Raw genomic sequence first — 23,301 nt, forward strand, 5'->3', positions numbered from 1 at the left:
CAAGCGGGTCACTTGAATGAAGAGAAAACTCAAATTATGGCGATTTGTTGTTTTACGATACTAACGGGAGTTGTAGTGTTTTGTCAACACAGACAGTGGTGATTCAACGGGACGTCTTGGAAGAAAACTTTTCAAAGATTTTCATCCTCGCCGAAAGAAAACCAAACGGTAAATATGACGACGACGAAGAGAAGTGGATGGAGCACTTTGTTAAAATGCTATGGCACGAGTGTTTTACTGAGCGGATCCATTGTCACACACTGTTTTTTCTCTAGACTTTTTCAGTGCGATTATGAATAACTGATTTCTCTGAACACGATGGAGTTGCATCATTATGCTTGAGTTTTCTGCAATACTCCGTTGTTCACCGTCTAGCTATGCGCTTTATGTTTTCAAGCTAAAACACACTTGGTTGCACAAATCTTTTTAAATATTTAGATACCGACTTTGATTCACAACTCTCCAAAACCTCTGCAAATGTTCTCCATAAAGAACAAGAAGGAGGGAAAAAAAGAGCGTTTGTGGTTAATTGTTGGTTTTTAAATCTCTGTTTAACAACTCAGAGCTATAACTATTATAAACAATCTGTTACTCTGAGACATGTCTCCCCTGCCTGTAATCAGTACAGTGTTATGCTGGCAGTTATTTGTTTGAACAGGTGGGCTGATCTCAGTATGTGAGTGAGCCTCTTTCTCTGCCCTGGCAGGAGTCAGGATCAGGGCAGGTAGGGGACCTGGATGCACATTCACACCCACTGAGGATGCTCTGAACTGGGAAACATCTGCTGAAGTATCCCCCTTAACGCAGATATGGTAAGACTCCGGTGCACTGAGTGCAGTTAACCAGGTCTAATTTGATGTATAAATCCCTGAAGTTTATTTTTCTATTGGTAATGTCTTTAGTGTCTCCACTGAACTCCTGGTCTTTAAATCTCTCTCTAGAGTCAAGACCGTGTGTAACAAAGCTAATTGTGTGTGTGTGTGTCTGTATGTGCGCGCGCGCGTGTGTGCGTGCAGCAGCAACCTAATTGTTAAGGAGATTAAGGTGGAATGTTGAATTGAATCCCAGCATTAATATTTTATGGGCTAAAGCTGTCCATAGGGGGCTCACAGTGTGCGAGCAACTCACAGATGGAGTGGGGAGGATTTCTCAGTGATAAAGAGAGGGAGGAGCTCCATATCCTTTAGGTGTCAGTGCACACTTTATGTATATATATGTAGTTATGAGGTATGAAAAATCCTTTGGTAAACTGTCTTTACTGGGTTTGCTCATAGATGATTAATAATGTGAATTAAAGTTGGATCAAAGTTTTGAAGAGCAAAAAACTTTTACTGTTATTTTAATTTAGCAAGAATATTATATGTTATTTATATAAAATGACTCATTGAATAGAGGTAATGATGTAAAAGTTGAATATTGGTCAATTAACTAAATACTGTTGAACAGAAAGACATAGGAAAAATGAATATATATAAATAATTTGGGTGTTGCTACTACTTATTTTTGTGAAAGATTTTGCTATTGAACTTTAATTTTATTTTAAATGAACAGTTTATGCCTTGTATACAGTCACATAAAAAATAAAGTATACCCTCTTTCATTTCTAGAGTTTTACATATCAGAACATAAAAGAAAATCATAATCAACACCACATATGTTACACTGTCATTATTTATTTAACAAAAACTAAGCCAAAAAGCAGAATCTGTGTGTGGAAAAGTAAGTATACCCTTATTGTTTCCATAGGAGTTAGGAGCCTGATTAGCATCCAGGTGCCGCTAATCAAATGCACTTGATTTACTGATCATCAGTAAGGGTGAGCACCTTTATAAAAGCAGATGTTTTGGCGGCTTGCTGGGAAGGCTTATAAAGCCATTTCGAAACATTTTCAAGTTCCTCATTCTACCACGAGGAAGATTATTTACAAGTGGAAAGCATTCAAGGCAGTTGCCAATCTTTCCAGGATTGGACGTCCCAGGAAATTCACCCAAGGTCAGACTGTGCAATGCTCAGTGAAACTGCAAAAGACCCATGAGGTGCATCTGAAAATCTCCAGGCCTCAGTTTGCATGTTAAATGTTAACGTTCATGACAGAAAGACTGAAGAAAAAAACTGAGCTACTGCACAGCTTAGGTTTACAAAGCTGCATCTGAACAGACCACAAGACTTCTGGAACAATGTGCTTTACATACAGCAAGACCAAAGTGGAGATGTTTGACCATAACGTACAATGAAAACCAAATACAGCACATCAGCACAAACACCTCATACCAACTGTCAAGCTCGGTGGTGAAAAGGTGATGATTTGGTTTGGTTTTGCAGCCACAGGACCTGGGGACTTTGCACTCATTGAGTTGACCATGAACTTCTCTGTACATATATATATATAGGTATTGTAGAGTCAAATCTGAGGCCATCCTTTTGACAAAACTGGGTCATGAAAAAGGAAATTAATCCCAATCACAGTGAATCTACAACGGAATGACTGAAAAGAAAAAGAATCAGGTGCTGCAATAACCAAGTCTAAGTCCAGGCCTCAGCCTGATTCAAATGCTGTGATGAGGCATTACATGAGCTGTCCATAAACAAATGCCTACAAACCTCAATGAACTGAAGCAACACTGTAAGGAAGAGTAGGTCAAAATTCCTCGACAACGATGTGAGAGACTGATGAAGTCGCACAGAAAATGACTACTTCAAGTTGGTTTTAACGGTGGTTCAGTAAGCTATTGAATGACTGTGTGTACTTCACACACATTGCTTCTGTGTTTTGGCTTAGTTTTTGTTAAATAATGTCATGGTGTCATGTGCTGTTGTTCATCTCAGCTTGTTGTGATGTTGTGAGGCATGGAAAATAAGGGTACGAGATGACTAATAACATAGAGCGTGTCAGGGTGTTTCCAGGCTCAAAATGGGCCTTTGAAAGTGACTGCTCCACATTGTCTTAACAGAAGTCTGCATTTCTTAAATATATGTATGTATATATATAGCTTTGTAAATGATCTCACCGTTTTTTCCTTTAAAAAAAAAAAAGGTTCAATCTTAAGTATTTTTATAACAGTTCTGGTGAATGTCCTTTGGTGGAAAGGCCTAACCCTCATTTTCTGGGTGCCAAAATTTTTTACATGCAGGGAAACCCCAGTGAACATGTTAACCCTTTTCAGCGTCCTCGTCTGACAATGTAATGTGTCGTCACACTAGCTGCAGAGTAATGCAGCACACTCTCACACCAATCTGATTTCATCTATCCATCTGCTTTCTGTTTTGCCCTCGCCTCCCTTTTCTGCTTTCTCCATCTTTTTTCCATTTCGCATTGCTCCCATTGATTTTTTTGTTTGTTTTTCCAGCTGATTATGTCCCTCTACTCTGATTCGCCGGTGGGCACATTGCTCTCTGCACTTTAATTGGACATTTAATTAGATCACAGTTTTAGTCCAATTAGACTCAGAGGTGTGGGGAAAAGAGGATGGAGGGGAGAAGAGGAAAAAGTCCCCAAGCTGGTGTCTCTGCCTCCCCCTACACTGCCTTCTCATTCTCTCCTCTGTCTTTTTTCTTCATCTCTCTATTTCTGTCTGCCTTGCTGTCTCTCCCCCCCCTCCTGAGGGTGGCTCATTAGTGATATAATGGGATGACACAAAACACACAGCTCCTCTAACTCTCAGAGTGTCTCAAGCAGTGGCTGAACTACATAGACAAGGTTATGGGGACTCTGCTGGCAGTGTTAGAGAACTTGTCTGTTTTTTTTTTGTTTCGTCCCTTCTTCTTCTCTTTGAAGCTAAAAAGAGGCTAAGTGAAAATGTTGACAGTCTGCCACTCAAGACAGAATTGATCAGCCCACAAATGTGCACACACAGACACACAACAAACCAATCACAAGCTGGGCAGAACCCTATCGACTCAGTGGAGTGCTTCAGTGTGATATCACAACACCTAATGACACTAAGATAAGCTTCACTAGCAGCAGTCAAATTCAGGGCTATTCTGCACCAGTTCCCGCCCTCTTTCTCCCCCTTTTGTTGTCGTAGTCTTTGCACGGAGCATAACAACACTGTTTCCCAGTGGATGAAAACACATGGGCGAATGTAAACACGCACAAAAATACACCCAGATGTATGCAGATATGCACGCACTAAGGCTCAGGTGTAAGTTCTCAGAGGGCACAAGCCAATCTCTGTGTCCCTTAAGCAGTTGTGCACACACACACACACACATTCTGTGCTTTCTGAGTATCTCAGGAGGAAGATAGAGAGCCAGGCTCTAATGTGCCTCTGCCCACACACGCCTTTCCATCCCACACTTCGTATCTGCATCACTAATCTCTATACATATACCATATGTGTGTGTGTGTGTGTGCATGTATCGGTGGTGTGTCTCTGAGTGAACAGCAGTCAGGCAGGGGTGTTTTAGCCACAGGCGTCACTACCTGACCCCCATGGCTGTGAGATTGACAGCTGTGGTCCCACCTAATTGCATTACTCTCCCAGGTGATTGGCTCACACCCTAGGGGCTCATTTGTCAGGATGCACTGTGGTAATGATGTAAATTAGCAGATCTATGTGTCACTCAGCCTGCTTCCCTCCTGCTGATTGGCCCCGCTGTGCCCAAGGGCTCGGCCCCCAGCTGAGGGAGCCAGCTCATTGGTCCTTGGGGAAACAGGAAGTCCCCGAGAAATAGGGCTTTACAGATTGGGGATCCCTAAGGGCTGATATTATCCTTCCTCCAACATCTATACCTGTCAGTCAAAAAAAATCGAGGAACCGACCCCTGAAGCTTCTATCTTCTATCAGATACATGCATGTAGGAACCCATAATAACCCCGTGATGGCTAAGAAGCTAAGGGCACTCAGCTCTAACTGTATAAACGGTAATAAAAATGTTTGCGTGTGTGCGTGCTCTAGAAATGAAATAAAGGCCACAGGCTCAGGCTCTGTCCCCCATTGCTAACCCAGCATGCCCTAGTCATGTCGCCTATCAAAAGCAGACACCTTCACAGTGACAGACAAGTAGAGAAGCACACACACACACACACACACTTTTTTACCTGTTTGTCTCAATAGCATCAATTGAAGCGTTACTTTCAGTGAGTGTGTGTCTGTCAGGAGGCAGCAGCGCGCATGTTTGCAGCACTCCTGTCGTGTTTCTGAAAGGTTTCGTCGGAGTGTCTAGATTCTTTGTTAGAATCTCTGCAGTTATATGAGGCAGAATATGAATAAAGACTAAATAATGTCAGCATCAGCATGAATCAATACTCATACAGATGCACAATCACTTGGTCTGGACCTCAGTCCATGATCAATGGTTTACTCTGAGTTATTGTCTTCATATTAACAAGTGGAGTGCTCCCTGAGGAACGCGTATGAATGGCTAAATGAGACCACTCCAAACCTCTCAACAGGACCTTGTGTTGTTTTTACACCCTCCTTTGTCTGGTTTCAGACGCTGCATTGCAAAAGCCTTTTTAGCCAAATTTGGATGCACTGTAGGTGTTTCCAAAACACTCAGGTCCTCATAAAACTCTAATTGCCCACTCTTGGTGATATGAATGTCCCTCACATAGATTCAGATATTGACTCGTGTCCCTCGTGTTGGTGTTTGGCCAAATTATAACTTTTGTTTATTTATTTATTTATTTTCCTGCATCTAATATTATTCATAAATCAATTCATATTTTAGTCTGACTGTTGGGGGCTTTCAAATAGACTTGAGAAGTGTAGAAAAGGATCAAAATAAATGGACAGAAGGAAAGAAGTTTGGCTTGAGCGCACAACTTAAAGGAGGTCTTGTGATCGTCTCTTTTTTGTATTAAAGAAATCATAATAATAAAATTGTATTACTTGTTTGTGCAGCTCTGGAATATCTGCTGTTTGTGCGTGCATTAAGTTAAATATTTGCAGACTCTGTGAGTGTCTGAGTGAGCATTTCCATCTGCATTACTGACTGGGGTAATGACTTTAAATTAGAGACGTTTGTGGTTGATTTTGGTAAAGCTCGTGTAAAAACTCTCTCTCACGGAAAATCACTTCCCATGACATGGCACATGTGCCAAACACACACGCTGACACACTAACACACACCTTCAAGGTGCCGCTCCCCCACTACTACCACCACCACCCGCTTGATCTCACACATAGCCTTACCTCGCAGTAAATGTTGTAACTAACTTGTATTAAGTCTCTGCCACTACTTGGCAGAGCGTGAGAAAGCAGGAGCATGATGGGTAATTGCCGTGCTGCACGCAGTGTCTACGGGAGCTCTCTTTATGAGGTGACTAGGGGGAGGAAGAGGGGGATGAGAAACGATGGATGGAAGACACCGCAGTGTTCCCTCACCTCCCCGACCAAAAGTTTAGAAGTGTTTTTAAAGCTGCGAATGCCTTAACACTTATCAGTAACTCCCCTCTGCTGTATCGGCATGAAGTCTCTTTGGATGGTCATTTTTGTGTTGCATCAGATCTGGGAGTTAATGAAAACGTCTCGGAGAAAACTCTGATTGTGGCATCAGTTTGTGCCTCCAGCATTTATGTGTTTAGGGGCAATAATTGATTTCTGTGCTGCGCTCCGCAGGGCTTGTCCCACATCTCCAAACCGAACAAACAAACACACACATGCATGCGCGCTCACACACGCACACACACATAAACACGGCAAGGCATGCTGCAGTATTAATGAGACATGAATAAGACATGAAGAGAGACCCCCCTCTTACACGCTCACACAGGGTCTCCCCCTCCCCAGCTGCTTCCTGTCTGCACGTTACCCAGCTTTCACTGCGCTCTGGTTAAGTGGGGCCAGGAAGAGATTTAACCCCCTCAGCAGGAGCACACACACACACACACACACACACACACACACTTTGAGTTGTGCACGCTCGCAGTCCCTACTGCCAGCTCACATTAGCTCTCTTATTTTGTTATTGGCTGTACGCGTTTTGCTGTATGATCGACTGCTTGTGGAGCTTCAGGTGTTTATTATCTGCCCGCAAGATGATCCGTGTGTAAAATAGTAATAGCCTTCTGAATGGCTCAATCACTGTTTGCTTATTATACAGAAAAACTGCATCTATATTCTCTGATCTCGAGAAACACGGTTTTATTTAGAATATATTTATTTGTCACGCAATACGATATTACACTGAACATGAAGCACTTAATTGTGAGTGTGTCCGGTAATGAGTGTGCTTTGAGTCAAGTGAATGCAAAGGAAACTGTCTAGACTCAGTTTAATGTCACAAACTGTGTGTGTGTGTGTATGCATGTTGCTGCAGCTCAAGTTGTGAACTTCCATCTGTTTGTGTTGCAGGCCTCAGCGACGTCCAGCCCAGGACCTGCCTCTCTAGGCTCGCAGGTTCATGCAGCAGCTGTCAACGGAGATAGGAGCACTCTCCTCAGACTCATCACCGGTAAGCAGCACACGGGCAACTGGCCTCTAAATCTTAAGTTCATGAACTCCCTCAGCTACTAAAGAAATACAGGTTTAATATGTTGTGGCATAAATTAGAAATGTGTAGTAAAAGAATATAAGAGGGCAAACATGAGGATGCAGGTTACCAGTGCTAAAGTGCTACCTTGTGACTCCCAGCAGCTCCAAATAAATTGATTTTTCTCTTTAAGTATAAGAATGAATTCTGTAGATTTTCACCAAAATCTTGGTCTGTATTGGGGTCTTAACGTCTGACTTAAACCTTCTGTTGTGCTTCGTGTGTGTCCACATGTAGCAGAGCCCTTGCTGAAGGACCGTGAGGACCAGTTCGGCCGGACCCCTTTGATGTACTGCGTGCTGGCTGACCGTCTGGACTGCGCAGAGATTCTGCTGAAAGCCGGAGCATCGGTCAACAAGACCGACCTCAGCCAGCGAACCGCTTTGCACCTCGCTGCACAGAAGGTACGGGCATTCGCAGATGTGCAAGTGAACACTGGAGCACACACATAAAGCACACTAATGTCATCAGTTATGTATGTCGGCCCTTTTTATGTCATTATCCTGACAAAATTCATTCACAAAGGCCATAATTGGATAGATTTATTAAAGTGAAATGAATATGAACCCAAGGTGTGATCTCATAGAAGTTAAATAACAGAAATTTTGACAGTCTGTCAGCTCCAATGGGAAGCCAGTGCCCCCTAGTGGCTGTAATTATGGCCTTAGGGCTTATTGAAGGTAATATGAACTGATTTATGGGCCTCAGACACAAGCAGTTTAGCTATGAGCTTCCTATGCACATGCTTGTACATGAGGAATTATTCTGCATGGAGTATTTCTGCTGTTCCACAGCATTTTAGACACAGAAACGTGTGAAAGAGGAGGGGCTTGATGTTCTTTTCAGTTCAATCTACACAATTAGGGACAATGAAGACAAAGAGTTAATGACAACACCTCCAGAGTGATGAGAACAACGGGGATGTGGGGCTAATAATATCTCTTTACCTCTCTGTTATTTATTGGCAGCTTCTTTTATTAGAGTGTACTGATACAGGATCATCATATCGCTGAAGGGAGAGGGAAGGTAATAGGTTACTAGGATCTGTCTCGTAGATGGGGAGTGTGTGTATGTTGGGGGATGCTAGTGATGGGAAGCCCTGTCTCTTTGACACCTGATCAATAAGTGGCTGAGACAGCGAGAGAGGCAAGGGATTACTGATCTAATTGGACTGAGAATAGGAGGACAGGAACACACACACACACTCTTAGAGTCTAGATGCATGCTCACACACGAGATAGATCTGTCAGTCTGTGGCTTTGTGGTCACAGAACGATACTAAACACCCTCACACTGCTGCTGTGCGGCCACTGTTGCACCCAGTGGCCTGCTGGTGAAAGACCAGAAAAGTGAGTATAAAGATGATGACGATGATGAGGAGGGGATGGCAGGCAGAGTGCTGCTGTTTACTGTTTAACAGCTCATCACACACACTGAGGAGTGAGGCAGGAGGAGGGAACGAAGATGGATGACCTGTGGATTGAACCAGACGCGGCTAAAAGCCCGGGGAGTCAGTGTGTGTGTGTGGGAGTGTGTGTGTGTGTGACATTGTTGCTGGTTCATGACTAATGTTGAGGAGAATTGGCGATTTCTGAGCTTCTTATCAGCACAGTTTGTCCCTCTTGTGTGCTGCAGGGGAACGTGCGTTTCCTGAAGCTGCTGCTGTCCAGGCGTGCTAACTGGCTGCAGAAAGATTTAGAGGAAATGACCCCGCTCCACCTGGCCACCAGACACCCCTCACCTAAAGCGCTCGCCCTGCTCCTCAAACATATTGGACCTGGAGAGGTTGACACACAGGACAAGAATAAGGTAGTGTAGTAGAGTGTGTAAATATCCATCTGTCTTTATAACTGTTCTCAGTCAGAAAACAGCCAGCCGGGGCATCAAACCATTAACCTACAAACAGACTCACTCAAAGCCATTTGGTAGATGCAGCGGCAGTTTTAAGTCATACACACATTAAGTCATACATACATAAACACGCTCAGTGAAAAGCTTAACAAGCTGTAGCTTTGTCCTGTGTTCTTGCTGATAAAACCACAAACACACAGTGTTCTCTGTCTGCTGAACCTGATGTGTATCTGACATCAGTAGTTAGTTCTGTAATAATCCAATATGCATCATCGTGTCAGATGATAGTGGTTTCAGCAAATCTCAGAATAGCTCAGTCGTCGGTATCGAGGTTTAAATCTCAGCTCACTGGTGGATCTTCAATATGAGCTTTGTGTAGCACGTTCCCTCATATTTCCTGGCTGTATCATAGTGTAGTCATTTTTTTAAAAGAGGAAACCTCAAACCCAGTCTTACAACTGCCCATTTTTAGTTTCGCTCCATTGAGAAATCTTTGTGTCATCTTTTATCGTCATTCTGTCGACAGCAAACTGCTCTTCACTGGTCAGCGTTTTATAACCGACCAGAACACGTTCGCCTTTTGATCAAGCACGACTCCAACATCGGCATCCCGGACAGTGAAGGCAAGATCCCCCTGCACTGGGCTGCACACAGTCAGGAGCCCAGTGCCACGGAAACTGTCCGCTGTATACTGGTACACGCCATATCCACGCACACGCTCACAAATTCATTCATCTTCATTTCCCATCCTCACACATCAACCTGCATGTTTGGATGTTTTCTTGTTGTTGTCTGTGTTTGTGTAAAGGAAGCAGCACCCACTGAGTCCCTGCTGAACTGGCAGGACTATGAGGGTCGGACGCCCCTTCACTTTGCCGTTGCTGATGGCAACGAGGCAGTAGTGGAGGTGCTGACGTCTTATGAGGGCTGTAATGTAACAGCTTATGATAACCTCTTCAGAACACCGCTGCACTGGGCTGCTTTGCTGGGTGAGTCGACACACATCTTATATGCAGTCTATTACAGTTTTCTTACACTTTCATTCAAAAGTTGGAAGTGCTTTTTGTTTTTGAAGCTAAAGTAAATTCATCTTTATTTAATATGACATTAAATAGATCAGAAATGTTATAAGTGACAATCAAAGATTAATGCTGTCATTAATCGTAAGTAATTTATTATTTGTCACCGAATGTCTGTGGAAGGCATACAGACGCACATTTCAGCAACCACCGTGTTCCAGTGAGACTTGAATGGATTACGTAAACACAGCAGATAGCAAATGCGCTGTTTTTAAAAAAGGAATAAATATGCCTATCATCCTGTATGGGTTTGATCATAGTCACACAAAAAATAAAATAAAATTCCTTCAGAAACTTCACATTATAGAAGTTCTGAGAAATGAAGAGTCTTGTACTTAAAAACCAGTTTAAAAAAAACAAACAAATGATTTCATAGAAAAGTGGGAACTACTCAGTAGTCTCAAAAGTGTGCAAAATTGGCTTTAACCAGAACAGAAAGAGAAGTGGGAGGCCGAGGTGCAAAACCACGTCTGTGGTTTAAAATAAGACGACAGGGGCAAAACTGAAAACGTTATTAAACGGTAGTCATACAAGCAATTTTTTGCTGGTTTGTGACGTATTTTCGTATCTTTGTTGCTCAGAATAGCCTTCATTTACAGCAAAAATGACTCCAAACTTCTGGGTGACAGCATGTGTCGACTTTATGTCTCGTGATCTGTTTATTTCTTTAGTGTCATGTTAACTGTTAACTGTACAAACAAAAACACACGCTGCATCTGTAAGATGGTGTGGTTGAGCTGTCGTCCTGGCTCTTCACATCCATGTCTCCCAGCATGTCCCCCTGATGAAAAACGTGTCTTTTTCAGGCCATGCGAAAATCGTCCACCTGCTGCTGGAGAGGAACACATCAGGCACTATTCCCTCAGACAGCCAAGGAGCAACACCTCTGCACTATGGGGCACAAAGCAACAATGCTGTGAGTCACTGACTCACATATTGTTACCTTCGCCAAGGAGGTTGTGTTTTGGTAGTGTTTTCCCGTTGTGCTGTCTGTAAACACGATGTCTCAAAAAGTTTTGAAATAATTCAAATAAAACTTTGTAGGGGTGTAAAGTGGGGTCATGTTAACAATCCATTGAAATCTGGCTTATATCCACCAAGGTCTTCAAGGTCAACTTAATGGAAAATTGACAAAAAGTCTTATAAATTAGAAACTATTTAACTTAGACTCTTGTGGTGTGTTACTGATATTTGAAAGTGCTACAGGAGAGATTTTAAACGCTTGATTGTTCAAACACCTGTTTTAAATTACAGCAGAATAATAAACCAGATCTTCATCTTATTAGTTTGTTGTAATTATGTGTCAGTATCTTCACCTTGGTCCAAAAAAACAACGCAAATAACCTGCGTTTTTCTTTCTGTGTGCATGAAGGAGACAGTTGGCGTGTTCCTGTCCCATCCGTCAGTGAAAGACGAGCCTGATCTAGAGGGGAGAACAGCGTTCATGTGGGCTGCTGGGAAGGGCAGCGATGATGTCATTCGCACCATGCTGGCCCTCACCCCAAACATTGACATCAACATGGCAGACAAGTACGGTGGCACTGGTGAGGACTTGACAAACCAGAGGAGGAACTAAATGTCCTCCGAACTGCTTTGGCCCACTTCCCCTGTCCTCTGTGTGCTTCAAGGGAATGATGACATAATTTCCCTGGTCTTAATACTCTATACACACACACACACACACACACACACACACACACACACCTTTGTCCTTACTGGTTGCTTGTTTTAAAGTTGGGATGATGATGTCACAGGGGATTCCCCCAAAGGTGCAAAAGAGGCAGTGAGATCACAGGAGAGAGGGAAGTGATACTGTGAGCAAAATTAGTGTGAGCTTGTCACAGACGCGCATTACTGCCAGCACTGTCCTTTGACAAACACACATACATGCAGGCTCACATGACTTCCCGCCACGCTCTGACCCCCCGGGGCTATTTGGACTTATAATCTCCATGGTGATAGCCCCTCTGCTCCACGGTCATTGTTTATGCATGAATTACATGCAACGGTTGAATCATGCTAATTAGACAGTGTGAAGGGCAGTGTAACTGACCGGATCACTTCCATGCACTTGACTCCAGTCTGTACTGTCTGGGGACTGGAGTGAGGGCAAGGGGGGGATTTCCACAAGGAGGATTAAGTGCACCACTCCTCATTAAATTTCTCTGCCTGTTTAACCCTTCACTGACCAGGCTTTAGCCACAGCCCAAACAGGAGCATCAGTCAAAGGAGTGATGGGGAGAAAAAGAAGGGACAGACCTGAGGAGTGATTCAGGACATCATGTTTTATCTTGTGTGTGTGTGTGTGTGTGTGTGTGTGTGTGTGTGTGTGTGTGTGTGTGTGTGTGTGTGTTAAACAGCGCTCCATGCGGCCTCCCTGTCAGGCCATGAGAGCACGGTGAAGCTGCTTTTGGAGAAGGGCGCAATGGTTGACTCTCTGGACGTCATGAAACACACACCACTGTTTCGTGCCTGTGAGATGGGACACAGAGATGTCATACTAACACTGATCAAAGGTGGGTGTTCATTAACATACTGTACGTTAGTTACACTTTCTCAGTCATTTTGGGAAAGTCTTATTTCCCTTTTCAGTTTAACTGTGGTCTTTGTAGTCATGTGAATGTTTTGAATAAAGGTTCTGCACGTGTTGACCTGGTGGACGTAGATGGTCACACTGCTCTGCACTGGGCAGCTCTAGGAGGGAACGCTGAAGTCTGTCAGATACTGATGGAGAATGGGATAAGTCCCAATGTACAGGTATGCATAAACATATTTCACTAAGGGAGTAGTTGTTTTTAATACTTGGATGAAAATCATTTGCAGGCAACGGCCATCTGAAGTATAGAAGCCTAGCTAAGCCAAGCTGTCTTATTTATAAAGAGATTTGAAACAGCAAGCGCTGACCAAAGTGCTTAAGAACAGAATAAACATACAAAACCATTAATGCAAAAACAATTATAACAATTAAAAATCACCTCTCACACTGTGGCCAGTGAAAAGAGGTAGGTTTTAAGTGACTTTAAAGTGACTTTAAGTGACTTAAAAATGTACAGTGCAGAAACCTGTCTAATATGCAGTGGCAGCGAATTCCACAACTTAGGTGCTGCCACAGCAAAAGATCTGTTCCCTCTGAGCTTTTGCTGTGCCCTCGGCATATCTAGGAGCAGCTGATCAGCTGACCTGAGCAACCAGGATGGTGAGTGCACATGTAAGAGCTTAGTTAGGGTGGGGTAAGATTATTTAAAGGCTTGAAAGCAAACAAAAGAAGCCATAGACATGTTGTGTTTCCTCTCCTAATATGATCTGCCAGACCTTTGCATCTACCAGATTTGCTGCTTGTTTTTCGGGCTCTCTATCAAATAACTGGGTCATTATCCATTTGCAGTGTGAAGTGTGTCTGATCAGTTGGCAGCATTTGGCTGAATCTGAGCAAAGAGTACACTTTACTGTTCATCCTGCAACTTCTATCAGCAGCCAGATCATCAATGAACACTAGTGACCCAGTTCCTCTGGATCATACATGCCCATACCATAACATTGCCTCTGCCATGTTTGACAGATAATGTGGTATGCTTTAGATCATGAGTTGTTGCTCTCTTTTTCCAGGCTTTTCTCTTCACATCATTCTAGTACAAGTTCATCTTGCTTTCATCCATCTTAGAATTCTTCCAGAACTGTGTTGGCTCTTTTAGATAGTTTTCTTGCAAAGTCTAATCTGACCTTCTTGTTCTTGAGTGTAACCAATGGTTTGCACCTTGTTGCACACCCTCTGTCTTCATATTCATAAAGGTGTCTTTGGATTGTGGACTTTGAAAGTGATACTCCTCAAGTGTGTTCTTGACTCAGCTAGGTGTTGTAAAGTGGTTTTTAATATTCCTGGAAATAATCCTCATCACACCATGAAAATGGTTTTAGTTTTTAGAACATGGCAGCCTTGCCAAAATGGGTGTCTCTGCAAGTTTGATTTGGTAGAGCAGAAGACCAGATGCCCTTCCTGACACAACCCCAAAAGGGATTTGTTTCTCTGACTGAAATCTAACCAGCGATCTGTCAGTTGTGTAATGAATATGCTAACAACTACGCCATTCTTTTTAAAAATGTACCAGATTTCTGATTTGGCTTCTACTAAAGTTGTTGCTATCTCTCTGATAGGTAACTGATAAAGTAACCATTAAGATTAAAGTCGTCCAAGTTCAGTTTAAAATTACAGGTTAATTAAAAGTTACAGTGATCATACTTGAGCAGGAGAGGGGATGAAGGGATGTTTTTTTCTTTAATATGAAGCATGACCACTCGCCCTCTACCTCAGCCCTGCAGCAAAATGCAATAAAGTTTAACCAAAGCTAATGTGCTGCCGCAGTAGTGTGTCATATTAAATTTTCATGGTCAATTGGAAACATTTAGTCATAAATTTTTGTTACAGTTACTTCTATTTCATTTAAACTACTTTTATTTGGTAGTGTTTCACCTGTGTGTTCAGTTCTTTAGAGCAACAGAAACTATCTCTGGTTAATAATCATAAAAACAACATTGTTATGGATAATCTAATACAGCACCGAGTGGTTTCCTAGTTACATACTGAACATGAATTTTGGATTTTGTCCTCATTAATGACCAAAAACAGTTTGGATTCTCGTGTCCAGCGTAAAGCATATGACCGATCATTGTGAACTTCAAAGCTGTCTATGTCGTAGCTCCAAAACTTCTGATCTGCTGTGTAAACTGTTTGCAGGATCATGCAGGACGGACTCCACTGCAGTGCGCAGCTTACGGTGGTTACATCACCTGCATGGCTGTTCTCATGGAGAACCACGCTGATCCTAATATACAGGACAAGGAGGTAAGAAATTGCCTGTATTTGCTTGAATACGCTTTCATGTCTGACCTTTTTTTTTTTTTTAAGGTTTAAACATACAACGTGAATGCTGTTTTTTTTCTTTATGGGGGTCCAGGGCCGGACCGCTCTCCACTGGTCATGTAACAATGGCTACCTTGACGCTGTGAAACTGCTCCTGGGCTACAATGCCTTTCCCAATCAAATGGAGCACAGTGAGGAGAGGTGAGGACTGAGACCACAATGAAGGCAGCAGAGGTAAAGCTTAAAAAGTAGGAAAATAGATGTATGAATCACACTGTTTATGCCGTGCAGGTACACCCCTCTGGACTATGCTCTGCTGGGGGGGCACAGTGAGGTGACTCAGTTCATGCTGGAGCATGGCGCTCTGTCCATAGCAGCTATCCAGGACATCGCTGCCGCCTCAATCCAGGCTGTCTACAAGGGCTACACTGTCCGCAAGGCCTTCAGGGAGAGAAAGCAGCTGCTCATGCGACACGAGCAACTGCGCAAGGATGCAGCCAAGTGAGAGACACATATAGGGTCATCCCAGAGTTATAGGTATAATGGTAAAGTGAAGGAATTTGCATAACTAGCTTTTATTAACCAGCGTTAACAGAGTTCTGCTAGGCCTCAGTGCAGCGTTTGACACTGTTGACCATAATATTTTATACATGGGTTAGAATACACAGTATTAAAGAAATACACTGCAGGGGTTTCAATCATATCTGTCTGACGGACTCAAATTTGATCATGTAGATGGGGAGTCTTCTTCAAACACAAAGGTTATTTAGGGAGTTCCACAGGGTCCTGTGCTGGGACCAATACTGTTTATATTATACATGCTTCCCTCAGAAGGCATTATGAGAAAACATTACATATATTTTCATTGCTATGCAGATGATACCCAGCTATATTTGTCTATGAAGCCAAATGACACACAGCAACTAGTTAAACTACAAGCATGTCTTAAAGACGTAACGATCTGACCTCTTCACTGGATGGTATGATCTTGCCTTTCAATAACACTTTGAGGAATCTTGTAGTCATTTTTGACCAAGATATGTCCTTCAGTGCGCATATTAAACATACAGGCTGGACTATTGCAATGTATTATTAATCGGGCTGTCCTAAAAACACCCTGAAAGGATGATCCAGAATGCTGCAGTGTGTGTACTAACATGTTTTTCCCATGTTAGCTTCTCTTTACTGGCTCCCTGTTAAATCCAGAATTGAATTTAAAATCTTTCTGCTCATATAATAAATCTGAAATATCAAGCCCCATAGGTATATGTCAAGGATACATGGAGAGTGCATCTGTACACCTCTGTTGCATTTCTGTGAAAAGCTGATGGGCCACCTAAGTTTATGAACATGAGAAATTGAGAATGAGGTGACATAAGATTTTCAAATTGACATCATATGTGGATCTCCTAAAAATCTTGGATGAGTTCAAATCCCAGTGAGCTTCACCTCAGAGGTCAGAGGTCAAGTTTTCTGAAAATCTTGTGAATGTGATAACCAAAGAAGGAAGTCACCTAGGATTTTCACATTTATACCATAGCTACCTCTCCTAGGACAGCGGTCCCTAACCCCCGGGCGACGGACCGGTACCGGTCCGTGAGTTGTTTGGTACTGAGCCGTGAGAGTTGAGGCTCTGGTGTCTAATGTATGGTTTTCAGGGTTTTTATCGTTTTTTATCGTTAACTCTGTTTCCCTGGGTCTTTTCCCGTGTGTTATGAATACATCTTTTTTTTTTGGTACCGGTACTGGTTTTATTTTATTGTATTTATCCGCGGCAGCTTAAAGGCTGGTCCGTAAAAATATTGTCGGACATAAACCAGTCCGTAGCGCAAAAAAGGTTGGGGACCGCTGTCCTAGGAGGCTGAGGAGTAGCATTGGTAGCATTATTTATTAAACTCTTGTGTCATGTCTCCCTTTGAGCTCTTTGCCCTAACCCCAACCGATCACAGCAGATGGCTACTCCTTCCTGAGCCCGGGTTTGCCAGAGGGTTTTTTTTCCTGTCAAAAGGAAGTTTTTCCTCCCCTCGGTCGCCAAATCCTTACTCATAGGGGCTCATCAGACTTTTGAGGTTCTCTCTCTAACATTGTTGGGTCTTTACCCTACAATATAAACCGTAGTCTAACTGAAATGAATTGAAAATATTATTATTTAGTGTACATTAACACCTTTGGTTGCCTAGACAAACACAGAACCACCACACACTTAAGCTGTAATCACTGATTACATGGCTTCATGGTGTTTATATTCATTAGAAGTTACTCACTGACATGCCTCTGTTTGTCTCACACTGTGTTTCGCAAATTACATTTACTTTGCCTTTGAAGCAGTCACACTCTCTCCATATCTATCTTTCTTTCTGTCAGCCCAGCACACACATACGTCTCCTCTCTGTCTGCCTCTTCTGCCTCGTTCTTCTTCTGCCATTTGCTCACCAGTCTCATCTTTATTCTCTTACACAACACTTTTGACAAGTAAATTTGTTTTCAGAGGGCACATTGACTTCAGGTTTTTATGGTAATCCAAGCAGGCAGTTTTATTTAGACATGCCTTTTAAGCAAAGCTTTTTTCCCCACACATTACTATGATAAGCTAATATCCTTATCAGATTATTTTCAAGCTGTATAAAAGACATCCAGGAATGTTCTTAAAAAAAGGTCCAGAGCTAGAAAATAAGCAGAAACCTACAATATTGCCTGTGCCAAATGATGAGGTTTCTTCTAAAGGTGTATTCAGACAGCTTCAGTTTTAATGTGTCGACACATCACAGTGCCCATCAACAATAATATATATGCCTCATTAGCATCAGTATAGCCCACAATGACCACGCCCTTAAAAACATGTCAGTACATCATAACTCTACATTTATTTTGTATTTTTTTGGCTGGTTTTCTTTTTGTTTAGAAAGCGAGAAGAGGAACAGCGGAGGAGAGAAGCCGTGCAGCAAGTTTCAGGGGCCACAGCAGAGAAACGGAGGGTTTCACCCGTGAAAGCAGAGCAAGAAAAGCTGTCCTTAGTGAGCATTATAGAAGACTTATCCATGAATGATTCATCTGTGGAAACAAAGAAATCATCCAAAGCTGAACGCACTAAGAGCAAAGAGGAGAGACACAGAGGTAGAAAAATACAGAAATCCTTAAAGTTACTCTGAAGTGTAAGTGTTAATGCGCTTACAAGTGAGGACACACCTGTGCAGTATCGCTTTAATAACTAACCATAATCACATTCCTTGTCTTTATTTTACCCTGTTAAAAATACAAACAAAAGGTGTGAATGCGGGAGTGAATGTGAGTGCGAATGGTTGTCTCTGTCTCAGTGTTAGCCCTGCGACAGACTGGCGACCTGTCTAGGGTGTACCCCGCCTCTCGCCCTAAGACAGCTGGGATAGGCTCCAGCACCCCCCGCGACCCTGAAAAGGATAAGCGGAAATGGATGGATGGATGGATGGATGGATAGATAGATAAAAATATAAACCACACTGCAAGAGAAGTCAGTAAAAGTGTTTTATCAGTACTTTATAAGTCTGCCTTTGTTTTTGATGAGAGACTGAATCCTCTTCAGAATGGTGGATGTCACTGTTGCATACTTATTTGAAGATATATTCTGCCATTCTCCTGGGACGGTTTTTTCAGCTGGTCTTTGCGGGAAGGATTGTGCTCCTCTGCTTTTCACTTTCATACCTCAAATGTGTTCTGTTAGATTCAAGCCATGCAACATATTTGGCCAGTTTTTACTTTACTTTACACCGATTCTGCCAGTGTGCTTTGTGATGCAGGAATATATGCCTCATTTATTTTGATAATTTTCTGTAATTCTTGTTGCCATCATGGAGTCTGATATCATCAAATCACTGCCTTTGAGTTTCCTGCTCAGGTTTGCAGCGAACTTGCTGGACTCCATCGTAGACAGCCCACTGTCCGAGCTGTCAACAAAGCTTTGACTCCCTTGTGTCTGAATTACTTTCAAAGCTGGGCCGTGCAGTAGCACGCTGTCTGTGGACAACCACTACACCACACTTCTGATTAGTGGTCTCATGGTTCATTCTGTTCTTTCCTGATGGCTGCTGCAGCTGAGTCTTTGCTGATTTTTAGTGGTTCGCTTATCTTCCCGTGTCCTTTACCATCTTTTTGATGACAATCTGAATTTTTAATTCCTCTAAAAAAATTATTTTGTATAATCATGATGCAAATATACAGATAGGCACAGCACATCAGATCCAAAATTAGAGAAGTTCTAGTCTTCAAAGCTAATTTCATATACTTATTCATGCAATTAACTAACTAGAAATCAGAGGTGGACTCAATTTAGTTGGTCAGCAGCCTGTGTTGTCAGTTTAGTCTGGAGTATTTAACTCTGTGAAATAATGCATTTTGAATCATTGACTTTAAACTGATATTGCACAGAGGTGTACTTTTAAACACTGATTTTAAACACTTTTTAGGTGTTTAAAATGAACATTTAATTGAGAAAATGCATTCATCTTGACTAAACAGTACAGACAGTGGTGTTTTGTTCATTTACATGATCTTTTTTTTATTATTTCAACCCCACTCCAACCAGCCCACAAAAGCAGGTCCTCTAGAAGAAGTAAAGAAGCTGAACCACATGATTCTCCTGAAGCTTTGGGCTGTAGTCATGTGAGCAGTGATGCTTCGCCCGATGCTCTGCAGACCACAAGGCTGACAGAACTTCTCTCTCCTTCCGGCTTCAGACCCACACCTCCCTCCATGCCCAAATTCAGGGAACGACCTTTGTCAAACTCATCCAGTCCTTCCACAGCGGTCTCCCCTGTGGACCAAACTGAGGCCAGTAGAAGAGACTGCACGCCTCTAAAAAAGAGTAACGCTCACACGAGCGTGCAGACTGCCCGGGCAATGACCGATGCCCACACCTCTCCACAAAAATACAGAAGACATAAGGAGCGTGCTTCAGAGAAGGCCACAACCAAAGACCAAACTCGCTCAGCCTCATTAAGAAGGAGTTCATCTGTAGATCACAAAAACCCCCCGAGAAAGGCTCAATCTGCCGCACATGCACCGATGTCAACACGCGCACACAGGGAGTACAACAAGGAGCATCGCAGGAGGAGAAACGAGGCTGCACGCATCATCCAGCGTGCCTGGAGAAGGCAAGTTTACATTTTTCTTCTTGAACGTGTTTTTGTTTGTACCAGGAGGGTTGTGGGAGATTGGCAGCACAGTATGATATGATAACTCACACTTTATTGTCCCCTTAGAGAAATTTGTTGTGGACTCAAGTGCCATCACAGAAGCTGCCTTCACTAAGAGTCAATAAACAGATGAATAAATAAATAGATTAAAAAAGGAGTCTATAACAATATTCAATACTCACATTGCAGGTATCTGGGCCAAATGAATTTTTTTGAAGTGATTCAGACTGCATTTAGCATTCTAAATTTTGGGGGCAGTGCCATGTGGCACCCACATGTGCCCCCTTGCGAATACTTTCCCGCCCCCGTCTTTAGTCTGGATGCCATGAACAGTGGAGCAGTGGGGGGGAGAGCGTGGGAGAGGGTTGAGACAAGGAGACGTGGGACAGAAAGGCTGTAATCTAGAAGTTTCATAGTATTTTAACAAGAGGCTAAAAGTTCAGCCGGGCTGCTCTAATAGCTACCAGAAGCCTCTTGTTGCTTTCCTCTCCGTCATGCACAGACTGCTTTTCTCTTAGAGGATGCCAGTCCACTGCAGGAGGCCCTCTGTTTCTCCTCAGCTTCACAGTTATATTGTGTATATGTTGCCTATTAATTTCCTTGAATAAACTGTTTACTTTGTTTACGCTTAGTAAGAATTAGTGTGAGGACTTGCCAGCTTTTAAAGCTTTGAACGCTGTTAGAGATGATTTTTATAGAACTGCGTGCATGTGTTTGTGTCGATGTGTGTTTGCAGGTTTTGTGCACGCAGACGGAGGGAGGTAAAAGCCCATGAAGAGGTGGAGTCCAGACATTCAAACTACACCCATAACAGGAGGAAGGTGGAAATCAGAGCTCAACCTGCTAAACCAACACAGAGTAAGAGCTCTGTGCTACAAAGCATCTACGGTAAGATCACCAGCATACTGCCCCAAATCTTTTTTCAGTTCCTAATTCATTTTATTGCTTTATTTACACTCACCAGACACTTTATTAGGCACACCTGCTCATTAATGTAAATATCGAATCAGGCAATCACACACCTGCGAGTCAGTGTATTTCGGCATGTAGATGTGGTCAAGATGACCTGGTTAAGATAAAACTGTCAGAAAATGTTTTTTTTCTGCACAAACTGTAAGGGTAAAATGAATGAAAAGCCTTCTTTCTAATGGGTCAGAGAATTTTAATATCATTGGCACTTGATCAAAACTGTAAGTCAAAGAGGAAACAGTCAGGTAGTGAGTGAGAAACAGTGGTGTTATTAAAGATGTTTAAGGAATTGCAGCAGATTTTGTCCGTCGTCTGTCCGTCTTCTCACGACTCTTACGTCTTAATTAAAACAACATTTTGTGGCATTAGAAGCAGATGAAGCTACAAATCAAGGTGTATAGAACAGACCGTAAGCAATATCTTGTAAATGTTGAATGACAAAAAGGTCTTAGTCTTAAAGAAAACGCAGATCTACTGGGATTTTCCCACACAATCATCTCTGCATGGACTGGAAAAGAAAAAGACATCCAGTGAGCAGCAGTTCTCTGGACTGAAATCCTTGTTGATGCTAGAGGTCAGAGGAGTATGGCCAGAGGCAACAGTAACTCAGTTAACTACTCATTATAGTCAAGTTATGCAGAAGATCACCTCTGAGCACACAACATACAGTGCCTGGTCCAGTAATTCTTGGTTTCTGCTGTGACATTCAGATGGTAGGATCAGAATTTGGCATAAACAGCATGGAAGCACAGATCCACCCTACCTCATATCACTGGTTCAAGCTGCTGTTAATGGTGTGGGTGATATTTTCTTGACACACTTTGGGCCCCTTAGTGAGCATCATTTAAATGCTGCAGCTTACCTGAGTGTTGTTGCTGTTGCCATCCCTTTATGACTTCTGATGGCTGCTTCCAGCAAGATAATCCACTGTGTCACAAAGACCAGACCATCTTAAACTGGTTTCTTGAACCCGACAGTAAGTTCACTGTACTCAGAAATCTCTACAGTCACCACATCTCAATACAATAGAGCACCTTTGGGATGTGGTGGAACAGAAGATTCACATCAGGGACAAATTTGCAAGAACTGTGCGATGCTGCTGTGTCAATATGGTCCAAAAATCTCTAAGAAATGTTTCCAGCACCTTGTTGAATCTTTGCCATAAAGAATTTCATAATATACAGTAGCTTGCAAAAGTATTCGGCCCCCTTGAACTTTTCCACATTTTGTCACATTACAGCCACAAACATGAATCAATTTTATTGGAATTGTACGTGAAAGACCAATACAAAGTGGTGTACACGTGAGAAGTGGAACGAAAATCATACATGATTCCAAACATTTTTTACAAATAAATAACTGAAAAGTGGGGTGTGCGTAATTATTCAGCCCCCTGAGTCAATACTTTGTAGAACCACCTTTTGCTGCAATTACAGCTGCCAGTCTTTTAGGGTATGTCTCTACCAGCTTTGCACATCTACAGACTGAAATCCTTGCCCATTCTTCTTTGCAAAACAGCTCCAGCTCAGTCAGATTAGGTGGACAGCGTTTGTGAACAGCAGTTTTCAGATCTTTCCACAGATTCTCGACTGGATTTAGATCTGGACTTTGACTGGGCCATTCTAACACATGGATATGTTTTGTTTTAAACCATTCCATTGTTGCCCTGGCTTTATGTTTAGCGTCGTTGTCCTGCTGGAAGGTGAACCTCCGCCCCAGTCTCAAGTCTTTTGCAGACTCCAAGAGGTTTTCTTCCAAGATTGCCCTGTATTTGGCTCCATCCATCTTCCCATCCACTCTGACCAGCTTCCCTGTCCCTGCTGAAGAGAAGCACCCCCAGAGCATGATGCTGCCACCACCATATTTGACAGTGGGGATGGTGTGTTCAGAGTGATGTGCA

At 42.6% G+C, this 23,301-nt stretch overlaps 1 protein-coding gene across 2 annotated transcripts in view; it reads left to right on the forward strand.

Moving 5' to 3' along the window:
- The first annotated feature begins 6 nt into the window (after window positions 1–6).
- invs (inversin) overlaps window positions 7–23,301 on the forward strand; it is a 36,527-nt gene continuing 13,232 nt past the window's right edge. The window contains exons 1-17 of one of the 2 annotated variants that reach the window (XM_031754033.2): window positions 7–168; window positions 707–812; window positions 7,299–7,398; window positions 7,714–7,880; window positions 9,112–9,285; window positions 9,854–10,021; window positions 10,136–10,316; window positions 11,213–11,322; window positions 11,779–11,950; window positions 12,767–12,922; window positions 13,042–13,163; window positions 15,139–15,246; window positions 15,359–15,465; window positions 15,556–15,765; window positions 18,167–18,378; window positions 19,823–20,390; window positions 21,169–21,320. In XM_031754033.2, coding sequence (XP_031609893.1) covers window positions 810–812; window positions 7,299–7,398; window positions 7,714–7,880; window positions 9,112–9,285; window positions 9,854–10,021; window positions 10,136–10,316; window positions 11,213–11,322; window positions 11,779–11,950; window positions 12,767–12,922; window positions 13,042–13,163; window positions 15,139–15,246; window positions 15,359–15,465; window positions 15,556–15,765; window positions 18,167–18,378; window positions 19,823–20,390; window positions 21,169–21,320 — 2,710 coding nt within the window. In that variant the 5' untranslated portion in view covers window positions 7–168; window positions 707–809. The remainder of the gene's footprint in view (window positions 169–706; window positions 813–7,298; window positions 7,399–7,713; window positions 7,881–9,111; window positions 9,286–9,853; window positions 10,022–10,135; window positions 10,317–11,212; window positions 11,323–11,778; window positions 11,951–12,766; window positions 12,923–13,041; window positions 13,164–15,138; window positions 15,247–15,358; window positions 15,466–15,555; window positions 15,766–18,166; window positions 18,379–19,822; window positions 20,391–21,168; window positions 21,321–23,301) is intronic. The other variant, XM_039619407.1, reaches the window with a different exon arrangement.

This window comes from Oreochromis aureus, linkage group 11 (assembly GCF_013358895.1).
Source record: "Oreochromis aureus strain Israel breed Guangdong linkage group 11, ZZ_aureus, whole genome shotgun sequence".
NCBI lineage: Eukaryota > Metazoa > Chordata > Actinopteri > Cichliformes > Cichlidae > Oreochromis > Oreochromis aureus.